This window comes from Panulirus ornatus, chromosome 56 (genome assembly GCF_036320965.1).
Source record: "Panulirus ornatus isolate Po-2019 chromosome 56, ASM3632096v1, whole genome shotgun sequence".
NCBI classification, from domain to species: domain Eukaryota; kingdom Metazoa; phylum Arthropoda; class Malacostraca; order Decapoda; family Palinuridae; genus Panulirus; species Panulirus ornatus.
In genome coordinates this window covers 33,945,490-33,961,002 of record NC_092279.1, presented here as the reverse complement: position 1 = coordinate 33,961,002, position 15,513 = coordinate 33,945,490, and the positions used below count along the sequence as shown (strand labels likewise).

The following is a 15,513-nucleotide window of genomic DNA, read 5'->3' as shown; positions in this document are numbered from 1 at the left end:
TATATATATATATATATATATATATATATATATATATATATATATATATATATATATATATATATATTTTTTTTTTTTTTTTTTATACTTTGTCGCTGTCTCCCGCGTTTGCGAGGTAGCGCAAGGAAACAGACGAAAGAAATGGCCCAACCCCCCCCCATACACATGTACATACACACGTCCACACACGCAAATATACATACCTACACAGCTTTCCATGGTTTACCCCAGACGCTTCACATGCCTTGATTCAATCCACTGACAGCACGTCAACCCCTGTATACCACATCGCTCCAATTCACTCTATTCCTTGCCCTCCTTTCACCCTCCTGCATGTTCAGGCCCCGATCACACAAAATCCTTTTCACTCCATCTTTCCACCTCCAATTTGGTCTCCCTCTTCTCCTCGTTCCCTCCACCTCCGACACATATATCCTCTTGGTCAATCTTTCCTCACTCATTCTCTCCATGTGCCCAAACCATTTCAAAACACCCTCTTCTGCTCTCTCAACCACGCTCTTTTTATTTCCACACATCTCTCTTACCCTTACGTTACTTACTCGATCAAACCACCTCACACCACACATTGTCCTCAAACATCTCATTTCCAGCACATCCATCCTCCTACGCACAACTCTATCCATAGCCCACGCCTCTCAACCATACAACATTGTTGGAACTACTATTCCTTCAAACATACCCATTTTTGCTTTCCGGGATAATGTTCTCGACTTCCACACATTTTTCAAGGCTCCCAAAATTTTCGCCCCCTCCCCCACCCTATGATCCACTTCCGCTTCCATGGTTCCATCCGCTGACAGATCCACTCCCAGATATCTAAAACACTTCACTTCCTCCAGCCTCTCACCATTCAAACTCACCTCCCAATTGACTTGACCCTCAACCCTACTGTACCTAATAACCTTGCTCTTATTGACATTTACTCTTAACTTTCTTCTTCCACACACTTTACCAAACTCCGTCACCAGCTTCTGCAGTTTCTCACATGAATCCGCCACCAGCGCTGTATCATCAGCGAACAACAACTGACTCACTTCCCAAGCTCTCTCATCCCCAACAGACTTCATACTTGCCCCTCTTTCCAAAACTCTTGCATTTACCTCCCTAACAACCCCATCCATAAACAAATTAAACAACCATGGAGACATCACACACCCCTGCCGCAAACCTACATTCACTGAGAACCAATCACTTTCCTCTCTTCCTACACGTACACACGCCTTACATCCTCGATAAAAACTTTTCACTGCTTCTAACAACTTGCCTCCCACACCATATATTCTTAATACCTTCCACAGAGCATCTCTATCAACTCTATCATATGCCTTCTCCAGATCCATATATATATATATATATATATTGTCCCTGGGGATGGGGGATTAAGAATGCTTCCCACGTATTCCCTGCGTGTCGTAGAAGGCGACTAAAAGGGGAGGGAGCGGGGGCTGGAAATCCTCCCCTCTCGTTTTTTTTTAATTTTCCAAAAGAAGGAACAGAGAATTGGGCCAGTCAAAGGCCCAGTCCTCTGTTCTTAATGCTACCACGCTAACGCGGGAAATGGCGAATAGTTTAAAAGAAGAAAGAAAAGAAATATATATATATATATATATATATATATATATATATATATATATATATATATATATATATATATTTTTCTTTTTTTTTGCTTTGTTGCTGTTTCCCGCGTTTGCGAGGTAGCGCAACGAAGCAGACGAAAGAAATGGCCCAACCCACCCCCATACACATGTATATACATACACGTCCACACAAGCAAATATACATACCTACACAGCTTTCCATGCTTTACCCCAGGCGCTTCACATGCCCTGATTCAAATCACGGACAGCACGTCAACCCCGGTATACCACATCGATCCAATTCACTCTATTCCTCGCCCTCCTTTCACCCTCCTGCATGTTCAGGCCCCGATCACACAAAATCTTTTTCACTCCATCTTTCCACCTCCAATTTGGTCTCCCACTTCTCCTCGTTCCCTCCACCTCCGACATATATATCCTCTTGGTCAATCTTTCCTCACTCATTCTCTCCATGTGCCGAAACCATTTCAAAACACCCTCTTCTGCTCTCTCAACCACGCTCTTCTTATTTCCACACATCTCTCTTACCCTTACGTTACTTACTCGATCAAACCACCTCACACCACACATTGTCCTCAAACATCTCATTTCCAGCACATCCGCCCTCCTGCGCACAACTCTATCAATAGCCCACGCCTCGCAACCATACAAAATTGTTGGAACCACTATTTCTTCAAACATACCCATTTTTGCTTTCCGAGATAATGTTCTCGACTTCCACACATTCTTCAAGGCTCCCAGGATTTTCGCCCCCTCCCCCACCCTATGATCCACTTCCGCTTACATGGTTCCATCCGCTGCCAGATCCACTCCCAGATATCTACAACACTTTACTTCCTCCAGTTTTTCTCCATTCAAACTTACCTCCCAATTGACTTGACTCTCAACCTTACTGTACCTGATAACCTTGCTCTTATTCACATTTACTCTTAACTTTCTTCTTTCATAGAGGAGGAGGATGAGCACTCCCCATGTGACTCCTTCTGTTTCCCCTTTCAGAAAGTTGAAATACAAGGAGGGAAGTGTTCATAGCCCCCTGCTCCCGTCCCCTTGCGTGGGAAGTATTCTTTTTTCTCTATCCCCAGGTATATATATATATATATATATATATATATATATATATATATATATATATATATATATATATATATATATATATATATATGGATGGGGTTGTTAGGGAGGTGAATGCAAGAGTTTTGGAAAGAAGGGCAAGTATGCAGTCTGTTGTGGATGAGAGAGCTTGTTAAGTGAGTCAGTTGTTGGTCGCTGATGATACAGCGCTGGTGGCTGATTCATGTGAGAAACTGCTGAAGCTGGTGACTGAGTTTGGCAACGTGACTGACAGAAGAAAGCTGAGAGTAAATGTGAATAAGAGCAACGTACAGTAGGGTTGAGGGAAAAGTCAATTGGGAGGTAAGTTTGAATGGAGGAAAACTGGAAGAAGTGAAGTGTGTTTTAGATATTTGGGAGTGGATTTGGCAGCAGATGCAACCATGGAAGCGCAAGTGAATCATAGGGTGGGGGAGGGGGTGAAAGTTCTGGGGGCGTTGAAGAATATGTGGAAGTCGAGAATGTTATCTTGGAAAGCAAGAATGGACATGTTTGAAGGAATAGTGACTCCAATAATGATATGTAGTTGCGAGGCGTGGGCTATTGATAGAGTCGTGCGGAGGAGGGTGGATGCGCTGGAAATGAGATGTTTGAGGGCAATATGTGGTGTGAGGTGGTTTGATCGGTAAGTAATGAAAGGGTAAGAGAGATGTGTGGTAATAAAAAGAGTATGGTTGAGATAACAGAAGAGGATGTTTGAAATAGTTGGGTCACATGGAGACAATGAGCGCGGAAAGATTGATGAAGACGATATATATGTCAGAGGTGGAGGGAACGATGAGAAGTGGGAGACCAAATTGGAGATTGAAAGATAGAGTAAAAAAGATTTTCAGTGATCGGGGCCTGAACATGCAGGAGGGTGAAAGGCCTGCAAGCAATAGAGTGAATTGGAGCGATATGGTATACCTGGGTCGACGCGCTGTCAATGGATTGAACCAGGGAGTGTGAAACGTCTGCGGTAAACCTTGAAAAGTTCTGTAGGGCCTGGATGTGAAAAGGGAGCAGTGGTTTCGGTGCATTATACATGACAGCTAGAGACAGAGTGAGAAGGAATGTGGCCTTTGTTGTCTTTTCCTAGCGCTACATCGCACACATGCGGGGGAAGGGGTTGTTATTTCATGTGTGGCGGGATGGCGACGGGAATGAATAAGGGCAGACAGTATGAATTAAGTAAATGAGTACATATGTATATGTCTCCCCCATCCTCACATATCGTAGAAGGCGACTAAAGGGGACGGGAGCATGAGGCTAGGAACCCTACCCTCCTTGTATCTTATCTTTCTAAAAGGAGAAACAGAAAGAGGAGTCACGCGGGGAGTGCTCATCCTCCTCGAAGGCTCAGATTGGGGTGTCTAAATATGTGTGGATGTAACCAAGATGGGAAGAGAGGAGAGAGAAGTAGTATATTTGAGGAAGGGAACCTGGATGTTTTGGCTCTGAGTGAAACGAAGCTCAAAGGTAAAGGGGAAGAGTGGTTTGAAATGTTTTGGGAGTAAAGTAAAAGGACAAAAAGAAGGGAAGGAGTAGCACTACTCCTGAAACAGGAGTGGTGGGCGTATGTGATAGAGTGTAAGAAAGTAAACTCTAGATTGAATGGGTAAAACTGAAAGTGAATGGAGAGAAATGGATGATATTGGAGCCACTGCACCTGGGCAAAAGAAGAAAGATCTTGAGAGGCAAGTGTTTTGGGAGCAGTTGAGTGAGTGTGTTAGTAGTTTTGATGCACTAAACCTGGTTATAATAATGGTTGATTTTAATGCAAAGGTGAGTAATGTGGCAGTTGAGAGAATGATTGGTGTACTTGAGGTGTTCAGTGTTGTAAATGGAAACGATGAAGAGCTTATACATTTGTCTGCTGAAAAAGGAATTGTGATTGGGAATACTTGGTTTAAAATGAGAGATATACATATGTATACATATGTAATTAGGAGAGATGGCAGGTGAGCGTTATTGGATTACGTGTTAATTGATTGATGGGTAGAAGAGAGATATTCAGATGTTAGTGCGCTGAGAGGTGCAACTGCAGGCATGTTTCATCATTATCTTCTGGACGCGAAGTTGAGCATTTGCATGGGTTTTTCAGAAACGAAGAATGTTGGAGTGGAGAGAGTGGTGAGTGTAAGTGAGCTTGGGAAGACTTATTTGAGGATGTACCAGGAGAGACTGAGTGCAGAATGGAAATGGTGAGAGCAAAGGACAGAAGGGGAGTGGGGGAGGAATGGGATGTATTTAGGGAAGCAGTGATGGCTTGCGCAAAAGATGCTTTTGGCATGAGAAGAGTGGGAGGAAGGCACATTAGAAAGAGTAGTGAGTGGTGGGATGAATAAGTAAAATTATTAGTGAAAGAGAAGCGAGAAACATTTGGACGATTTTTGCAGAGAAATGATTCAAATGAGTGGGAGATGTATAAAAGAAAGAGGCAGGAGGTCAAGAGAAAGGTGCAAGAGGAAAAAGAGGGAAATGAGAGTTAGGGTGAGTGAGTATCATTAAATTTTAGGGAGGACAAAAAGACGTTTTGGAAAGAGGTAAATAAAGTGCCAAAGACAAGACAACAAAAAAGAACATCGGTGAAGGGGGACAATGGGGATGCAATAACAAGTAGTGGAGATGAGAGGAGATCGAGTGAGTATCTTGAAGGCTTGCAGAATGTGTTAGATGATAGAATGGCAGATATAGGATGTTTTGGTCGAGGTGGTGTGCGAAGTGAGAGGGTTAATGAGTATGATTTGAAAAATAGAAAAGAGGTAGTAAAAGCTTTGCGGAAGATGAAAGCCGTGCAAAGCAGAGGGTTTGGATGGTATTGCAGTGGAATTTATCAAAAAAGGGGTTCACTCTGTTGCTGACTGGTTGGTAAGGATAGCAAATTATGTATGACTCATGGTGAGGTGCCTGAGGTTTGCGAAATGCATGCATAGTGCCATTGAACAAACGCAAAGGGGATAAGAGTAAGTGGTCAGATTACAGAGGTATAATAGTTTGTTGAGTATTCCTGGTAAATTATATGGGAGGGTATTGATTGGGAGGGCGAAAGCTGGTACAGAGCATCAGATTGGGGAAGAGCAGTGTGGTTTCAGAAGTGGTAGAGGATGTCTGGATCATGTGCTTGCTTTGAATAATGTATGAGAAATACTTAGAAATGCAAATGGATTTGTATGTAACATTTATGGATCTGGAGAAGGCATATGATAGAGTTGATAGAAATGCTATTGGCAAGGTATTGAGAATATATGATGTGTGAGGCAAGTTGCTAGAAGCAGTGAAAAGTTTTTATCGAAGATGTAAGGCATGTGTACGTGTAGGAAGTGAGGAAGGTGATTGATTCTCAGTAAATGTCCGTTGGTGGCACGGGTGCGCGATGTCTCCAAAGTTGTTTAAGTTGTTTATGGATGGAGTTGTTAGGGAGGTGAATGCAAGACTTTTAGAGAGAGGAGCAAATATGCAGTCTGTTGTGGATGAGAGGGCTTGGGAAGTGAGTCAGTTGATTGTCGCTGATGATGCAACGCTGGTGGCTAATTCGGGGGAGAAATTGTAGAAGCTGGTGACTGAGTTTGGTAAAGTGTGTGAATGAGAAAGGTGAGAGTAAGTGTGAATAAGAGCAAAGATATAGGTACAGTAGGGTTGAGGGACAAGTCAATTTGGAGGTAAGTTGAAATGGAGAAAATCTGGAAAAAGAAAAGTGTTTTAGATATCTGAGAGTGGATTTAGTAGCATATGGAATCATGAAAGCGGAAGTGAGTCACGGTGGGGGAGGGAGCAAGAGTTCTGGGAGCATTGAAAAATGTAGGGAAGGGAGAGCATTATCTCGGAAAGCAAAAATGGGTATGTTAGAAGGAATATTGGTTCCAACAATGTTATATGGTTGCGAGGCTTGGGCTATGGATAGAGTTGTGCGCAGGAAGGTGGATGTGCTGGAAATGAGATGTCCGAGGACATTATATGGTATGAGGTGGTTTGATCGAGTAAATAATGAAAGGGTAAGAGAGATGTGTGGTAATGAAAAGAATGTGGTTGAGAGAGCAGAAGAGGGTGTTTTCAAATTGGTCACATGGAGAGAGTGAGTGAGGAAAGATTGACAAAGAGGATATATGTGCCACAGACGGAAATGCTACCACAATTCTATGGGCTAGTCCCATTGCCTAGCGGTAGCATTCCGTCTGTGGCACATTGGTCCCGGGCTCGATCCTGGCAGTTGGAGGTTTGTATGATATATATATATATATATATATATATATATATATATATATATATATATATATATATATATATATATATATATCCCTGGGATAGGAGAGAAAGAATACGTCCCACGTATTCCCTGCGTGTCGTAAAAGGCTGGAAATCCTTTCCTCTCATTATTCTTTTTTTTAATCTTCCAAAAGAAGGAACAGAGAAGGGGGCCAGGTGAGGATATTCCCTCAAAGGCCCAGTTCTTTGTTCTTAAGGCTACCTCGCTAACGCGGGAAATGGCGAATATTTTGAAAGAAAAAGAAAATATATATATATTATATTTTTTTATTTTTTTACTATACTTTGTCGCTGTCTCCCGCGTTTGCCAGGTAGCGCAAGGAAACAGACGAAAGAAATGCCCCCCCCCCCCATACACATGTATATACATACGTCCACACACGCAAATATACACACCTACACAGCTTTCCATGGTTTACCCCAGACGCTTCACATGCCTTGATTCAATCCACTGACAGCACGTCAACCACGGTATACCACATAGCTCCAATTTACTCTATTCCTTGCCCTCCTTTCACCCTCCTGCATGTTCAAGCCCCGATCACACAAAATCTTTTTCACTCCATCTTTCCACCTCCAATTTGGTCTCCCTCTTCTCCTCGTTCCCTCCACCTCCGACACATATATCCTCTTGGTCAATCTTTCCTCACTCATTCTCTCCATGTGCCCAAACCACTTCAAAACACCCTCTTCTGCTCTCTCAACCACGCTCTTTTTATTTCCACACATCTCTCTTACCCTTACGTTACTCACTCGATCAAACCACCTCACACCACACACTGTCCTCAAACATCTCATTTCCAGCACATCCATCCTCCTGCGCACAACTCTATCCATAGCCCACGCCTCGCAACCATACAACATTGTTGGAACCACTATTCCTTCAAACATACCCATTTTTGCTTTCCGAGATAATGTTCTCGACTTCCACACATTCTTCAAGGCCCCCAGAATTTTCGCCCCCTCCCCCACCCTATGATCCACTTCCGCTTCCATGGTTCCATCCGCTGCCAGATCAACTCCCAGATATCTAAAACACTTCACTTCCTCCAGTTTTTCTCCATTCAAACTCACCTCCCAATTGACTTGACCCTCAACCCTACTATACCAAATAACCTTGCTCTTTTTCACATTTACTCTTACCTTTCTTCTTCCACACACTTTACCAAACTCAGTCACCAGCTTCTGCAGTTTCTCACATGAATCAGCCACCAGCGCTGTATCATCAGCGAACAACAACTGACTCACTTCCCAAGCTCTCTCATCCCCAACAGACTTCATACTTGCCCCTCTTTCCAAAACTCTTGCATTTACCTCCCTAACAACCCCATCCATAAACAAATTAAACAACCATGGAGACATCACACACCCCTGCCGCAAACCTACATTCACTGAGAACCAATCACTTTCCGCTCTTCCTACACGTACACATGCCTTACATCCTCGATAAAAACTTTTCACTGCTTCTAACAACTTTCCTCCCACACCATATATTCTTAATACCTTCCACAGAGCATCTCTATCAACTCTATCATATGCCTTCTCCAGATCCATAAATGCTACATACAAATCCATTTGCTTTTCTAAGTATTTCTCACATACATTCTTTAAAGCAAACACCTGATCCACACATCCTCTACCACTTCTGAAACCACACTGCTCTTCCCCAATCTGATGCTCTATACATGCCTTCACCCTCTCAATCAATACCCTCCCATATAATTTACCAGGAATACTCAACAAACTTATACCTCTGTAATTTGAGCACTCACTCTTATCCCCTTTGCCTTTGTACAATGGCACTATGCACGCATTCCGCCAATCCTCAGGCACCTCACCATGAGTCATACATACATTAAATAACCTTACCAACCAGTCAACAATACAGTCACCCCCTTTTTTAATAAATTCCACTGCAATACCATCCAAACCTGCTGCCTTGCCGGCTATCATCTTCCGCAAAGCTTTCACTACCTCTTCTCTGTTTACGAAATCATTTTCCCTAACCCTCTCACTTTGCACACCACCTCGACCAAAACACCCTATATCTGCCACTCTATCATCAAACACATTCAACAAACCTTCAAAATACTCACTCCATCTCCTTCTCACATCACCACTACTTGTTATCACCTCCCCATTTGGGCCCTTCACTGAAGTTCCCATTTGCTCCCTTGTCTTACGCACTTTATTTACCTCCTTCCAGAACATCTTTTTATTCTCCCTAAAATTTAATGATACTCTCTCACCCCAACTCTCATTTGCCCTTTTTTTCGCCTCTTGCACCTTTCTCTTGACCTCCTGTCTCTTTCTTTTATACATCTCCCACTCAATTGCATTTTTTCCCTGCAAAAATCGTCCAAATGCCTCTCTCTTCTCTTCCACTAATACTCTTACTTCTTCATCCCACCACTCACTACCCTTTCTAATCAACCCACCTCCCACTCTTCTCATGCCACAAGCATCTTTTGCGCAATCCATCACTGATTCCCTAAATACATCCCATTCCTCCCCCACTCCCCTTACTTCCATTGTTCTCACCTTTTTCCATTCTGTACTCAGTCTCTCCTGGTACTTCCTCACACAGGTCTCCTTCCCAAGCTCACTTACTCTCACCACCCTCTTCACCCCAACATTCACTCTTCTTTTCTGAAAACCCATAGAAATCTTCACCTTTGCCTCCACAAGATAATGATCAGACATCCCTCCAGTTGCACCTCTCAGCACATTAACATCCAAATGTCTCTCTTTCGCACGCCTGTCAATTAACACGTAATCCAATAACGCTCTCTGGCCATCTCTCCTACTTACATAAGTATACTTATGTATATATCGCTTTTTAAACAAGGTATTCCCAATCATCAGTCCTTTTTCATCACATAAATCTACATGCTCTTCACCATTTCCATTTACAACACTGAACACCCCATGTATACCAATTATTCCCTCAACTGTCACATTACTCACCTTTGCATTCAAATCACCCATCACTATAACCCGGTCTCGTGCATCAAAACCACTAACACACTCATTCAGCTGCTCCCAAAACACTTGCCTCACATGATCTTTCTTCTCATGCCCAGGTGCATATATATATATATATATATATATATATATATATATATATATATATATATATATATATATATATATATATATATATATATATATATATATATATATATATATATATATATAAAGCGAGATATACATAAGTATACGTATGTAAGTAGGAGAGATGGCCAGAGAGCTTTATTGGATTACATGTTAATTGACAGGCGTGCGAAAGAGAGACTTTTGGATGTTAATGTGCTGAGAGATGCAACTGGAGGGATGTCTGATCATTATCTTGTGGAGGCTAAGGTGAAGATTTGTATGGGTTTCAGAAAAGAAGAGTGAATGTTGGGGTGAAGAGGGTGGTGAGAGTAAGTGAGCTTGGGAAGGAGACTTGTGTGAAGAAGTACCAGGAGAGACTGAGTACAGAATGGAAAAAGGTGAGAACAATGGAAGTAAGGGGAGTGGGGGAGGAATGGGATGTATTTAGGGAATCAGTGATGGATTGCGCAAAAGATGCTTGTGGCATGAGAAGAGTGGAAGGTGGGTTGATTAGAAAGGGTAGTGAGTGGTGGGGTGAATAAGTAGGATTATTAGTGAAAGAGAAGAGAGAGGCATTTGGACGATTTTTGCAGGGAAAAAATGCAAATGAGTGGGAGATGTATAAAAGAAAGAGACAGGAGGTCAAGAGAAAGGTGCAAGAGGTGAAAAAGAGGGCAAATGAGAGTTGGGGGAGAGAGTATCATTAAATTTTAGGGAGAATAAAAAGATGTTCTGGAAGGAGGTAAATAAAGTGCGTAAGACAAGGGAGCAAATGGGAACTTCAGTGAAGGGCGCAAATGGGGAGGTGATAACAAGTAGTGGTGATGTGAGAAGGAGATGGAGTGAGTATTTTGAAGGTTGGTGAATGTGTTTGATGATAGAGTGGCAGATATAGGGTGTTTTGGTCGAGGTGGTGTGCAAAGTGAGAGGGTTAGGGAAAATGATTTGGTAAACAGAGAAGAGGTAGTAAAAGCTTTGCAGAAGATGAAAGCCGGCAAGGCAGCAGGTTTGGATGGTATTGCAGTGGAATTCATTAAAAAAGGGGGTGACTGTATTATTGACTGGTTGGTAAGGTTATTTAATGTATGTATGACTCATGGTGAGGTGCCTGAGGATTGGCGGAATGCGTGCATAGTGCCATTGTACAAAGGCAAAGGGGATAAGAGTGAGTGCTCAGATTACAGAGGTATAAGTTTGCTGAGTATTCCTGGTAAATTATATGGGAGGGTATTGATTGAGAGGGTGAAGGCAGGTACAGAGGATCAGATTGGGGAAGAGCAGTGTGGTTTCAGAAGTGGTAGAGGATGTGTGGATCAGGTGTTTGCTTTGAAGAATGTATGTGAGAAATACTTAGAAAAGCAAATGGATTTGTATGTAGCATTTATGGATCTGGAGAAGGCATATGATAGAGTTGATAGAGATGCTCTGTGGAAGGTGTTAAGAATATATGGTGTGGGAGGCAAGTTGTTAGAAGCAGTGAAAAGTTTTTATCGAGGATGTAAGGCATGTGTACGTGTAGGAAGAGAGGAAAGTGATTGGTTCTCAGTGAATGTAGGTTTGCGGCAGGGGTGTGTGATGTCTCCATGGTTGTTTAATTTCTTTATGGATGGGGTTGTTAGGGAGGTGAATGCAAGAGTTTTGGAAAGAGGGGCAAGTATGAAGTCTGTTGGGGATGAGAGAGCTTGGGAAGTGAGTCAGTTGTTGTTCGCTGATGATACAGCGCTGGTGGCTGATTCATGTGAGAAACTGCAGAAGCTGGTGACTGAGTTTGGTAAAGTGTGTGAAAGAAGAAAGTTAAGAGTAAATGTGAATAAGAGCAAGGTTATTAGGTACAGCAGGATTGAGGGTCAAGTCAATTGGGAGGTAAGTTTGAATGGAGAAAAACTGGAGGAAGTAAAGTGTTTTAGATATCTGGGAGTGGATCTGGCAGCGGATGGAACCATGGAAGCGGAAGTGGATCATAGGGTGGTGGAGGGGGCGAAAATTCTGGGAGCCTTGAAGAATGTGTGGAAGTCGAGAACATTATCTCGGAAAGCAAAAATGGGTATGTTTGAAGGAATAGTGGTTCCAACAATGTTGTATGGTTGCGAGGCGTGGGCTATGGATAGAGTTTTGCGCAGTAGGATGGATGTGCTGGAAATGAGATGTTTGAGGACAATGTGTGGTGTGAGGTGGTTTGATCGAGTAAGTAACGTAAGGGTGAGAGAGATGTGTGGAAATAAAAAGAGCGTGGTTGAGAGAGCAGAAGAGGGTGTTCTGAAATGGTTTGGGCACATGGAGAGAATGAGTGAGGAACGATTGTCCAAGAGGATATATGTGTCGGAGGTGGAGGGAACGAGGAGAAGTGGGAGACCAAATTGTAGGTGGAAAGATGGAGTGAAAAAGATTTTGTGTGATCGATGCCTGAACATGCAGGAGGGTGAAAGGAGGGCACGGAATAGAGGGAATTGGATCGATATGGTATACCGGGGTTGACGTGCTGTCAGTGGATTGAATCAGGGCATGTGAAGCGTCTGGGGTAAACCATGGAAAGCTGTGTAGGTATGTATATTTGCGTGTGTGGACGTATGTATATACATGTGTATGGGGGTGGGGTTGGGCCATTTCTTTCGTCTGTTTCCTTGCGCTACCTCGCAAACGCGGGAGACAGCGACAAAGCAAAAAAAAAAAAAAGAATATATATATATATATATATATATATATATATATATATATATATATATATATATATATATATATATATATGTGTGTGTGTGTGTGTGTGTGTTTATATACCCTAAACTGAACGAAATACACATTTCTTTCAATAACCCTAAAGGAGGGTGAACAGCTGGGTTGCCTTTAGACGGAATGCCGCTACCAGGACTCAAACCTACGCGCTCGACCTTCGGCGACCTGGTCAAGCGTCAAGGTCACGATCGCTAACAGCTACACCAGCGAGGTTCATATATTTGTCTAAATTTTCGATAATTTTTCTGAAGTGAAGAAATAAACCAGATAGGAATTTGTCATAACTACAGACTCTTCTTATTTTCAGTGTTCGATATATCGAGCGACAGTTGGTGATGTTGATGCGACAGTGTGATTAAATGAGATGTGTTTGAATTCACACGACAGAATCTTAATTCTTTTTTCTTTCACTTTTCGAGAACCTGCTCCTCATATGTAAGATACAGTTTCCTAACCGTATGTTAAGCCTACACATAATCATGTATGTACGTTTACTGAAGCAGCTTTAACGTGGTTTCTTAACCCTAGAACACGATCCTTGGGTCTGTCAGACCAGACACTTTTCGAAGTTCGTTTGTTCTACGGTGTTTCCATCACTGTATGACCTCCTGGGCCCCTCTACCTTAAGTTCTTATCTAGACATTGCCGAGAGTGGATGTGTCACTGTGTAATCTGAATTCCTTCTTTTCATATAGTTGAGTCGGTTATACCCATACGTAATAATGGTATATGAAACAAAAATCCTACAAATAGTGAATGGCATACAGATCATGGTAAAGCAGGGAAGCTCTCCGTCTATCAGCAGGAAGAATAGATACCTCTAATATTAAGTCCTTTTGATAGGAGTTTTTGTGTTATGTTGATAAAAGTGAATAATATATTTCACGTCAATTTTCATTTCTATTCTCTTGCAATAGCCAATTCCATTAACAGTCCCTTTTTTCTATATCTTAATAAGGTAGAGTAAAGCTTGGATCTCATGTACATTCTTTGGTATTCAATGGATTGGAATTAGAACTATTATTTTCTCCAGTGGGTCTCCTGGATCCAAAGGAATATTCCAAATAGGATTATTCCAAACATGAGTCGATCATGTTTTAGGGTTAAACATTATCTTGGTTATGAACAAGTCCAAGTACAAAACAAGAATAGATTGCTGTTTACCTGGACAGTATTAACAGATGTAAGTGCTGGATGTAAGCCATGATAATTCAGATACTCAAAAGCAAACACAATAGTCCCAAGACAAACGCCTGCAAAGAAATATAAAGATGAGTAAAAAACGCAAACAATTGCAAGATGTCATTCGAAAAGGAAGGAAGACTAAACTTTTAGGTATTGTCACTGATGTGACCATTACACGCTTTAATAGAAAGATACTTTACTGAAACTACTCAAAGTTTTCAAAAAAACCACCACTATCTCTCTTCAGAAATCTTCCCCATTCCATGTAACACTAATTATAAAGAAGATACTTATATAAATTTTGACTACATCATTGAGTCTGTACATTAGTTTTCATCAATACGAAAACATTGAAATTTAAATTTTGAAAAAAAAAACACAATTACGAAATTATATTTCTTTCATATATATATATAAAGGGAGTGGGGGAGGAATGTGATGTATTTAGGGAATCAGTGATGGATTGCGCAAAAGATGCTTCTGGCATGAGAAGAGTGGGAGGTGGGTTGATTAGAAAGGGTATTGAGTGGTGGGATGAAGTAAGATTATTAGTGAAAGAGAAGAGAGAGGCATTTGGACGATTTTTGCAGGGAAAAAATGCAATTGAGTGGGAGATGTATAAAAGAAAGAGACAGGAGGTCAAGAGAAAGGTGCAAGAGGTGAAAAAGAGGGCAAATGAGAGTTGGGGTGAGAGAGTATCATTGAATTTTAGGGAGAATAAAAAGATGTTCTGGAAGGAGGTAAATAAAGTGAGTAAGACAAGTGAGCAAATGGGAACTTCAGTGAAGGGCGCAAATGGGGAGGTGATAACAAGTAGTGGTGATGTGAGAAGGAGATGGAGTGAGTATTTTGAAGGTTTGTTGAATGTGTTTGATGATAGAGTGGCAGATATATGGTGCTTTGGTCGAGGTGGTGTGCAAAGTGAGAGGGGTAGGGAAAATGATTTGGTAAACAGAGAAGAGGTAGTAAAAGCTTTGCGGAAGATGAAAGCCGGCAAGGCAGCAGGTTTGGATGAAATTGCAGTGGAATTTATTAAAAAAGGGGGTGAGTGTATTATTGACTGGTTGGTAAGGTTATTTAATGTATGTATGACTCATGGTGAGGTGACTGACGATTGGCGGAATGCGTGCATTGTGCCATTGTACAAAGGCAAAGGGGATAAGCGTGAGTGCTCAAATTACAGAGGTATAAGTTTGTTGAGTATTCCTGGTAAATTATATGGGAGGGTATTGATTGAGAGGGTGAAGGCAAGTACAGAGCATCAGATTGGGGAAGAGCAGTGTGGTTTCAGAAGTGGTAGAGGATGTGTGGATCAGGTGCTTGTTTTGAGGAATGTATGTTAGAAAAACTTAGAAAAGCAAATGGATTTGTATGTAGCATTTATGGATCTGGAGAAGGGATATGATAGGGTTGATAGAGATGCTCTGTGGAAGGTATTAAGAATATATGGTGTTGGAGGCAAGTTGTTAGAAGCAGTGAAAAGTTTTTATCGAGGATGTAAGGCATGTGTACGTGTAGAAGA

At 41.8% G+C, this 15,513-nt stretch overlaps 1 protein-coding gene across 1 annotated transcript in view; it reads right to left on the bottom strand.

The window, feature by feature from the left end:
• LOC139765788 (uncharacterized) overlaps positions 1-15,513 on the bottom strand; it is a 121,683-nt gene that overhangs the window by 23,456 nt on the left and 82,714 nt on the right. The window contains exon 3 of the mRNA XM_071693583.1: positions 13,971-14,059. Coding sequence (XP_071549684.1) covers positions 13,971-14,059 — 89 coding nt within the window. The remainder of the gene's footprint in view (positions 1-13,970; positions 14,060-15,513) is intronic.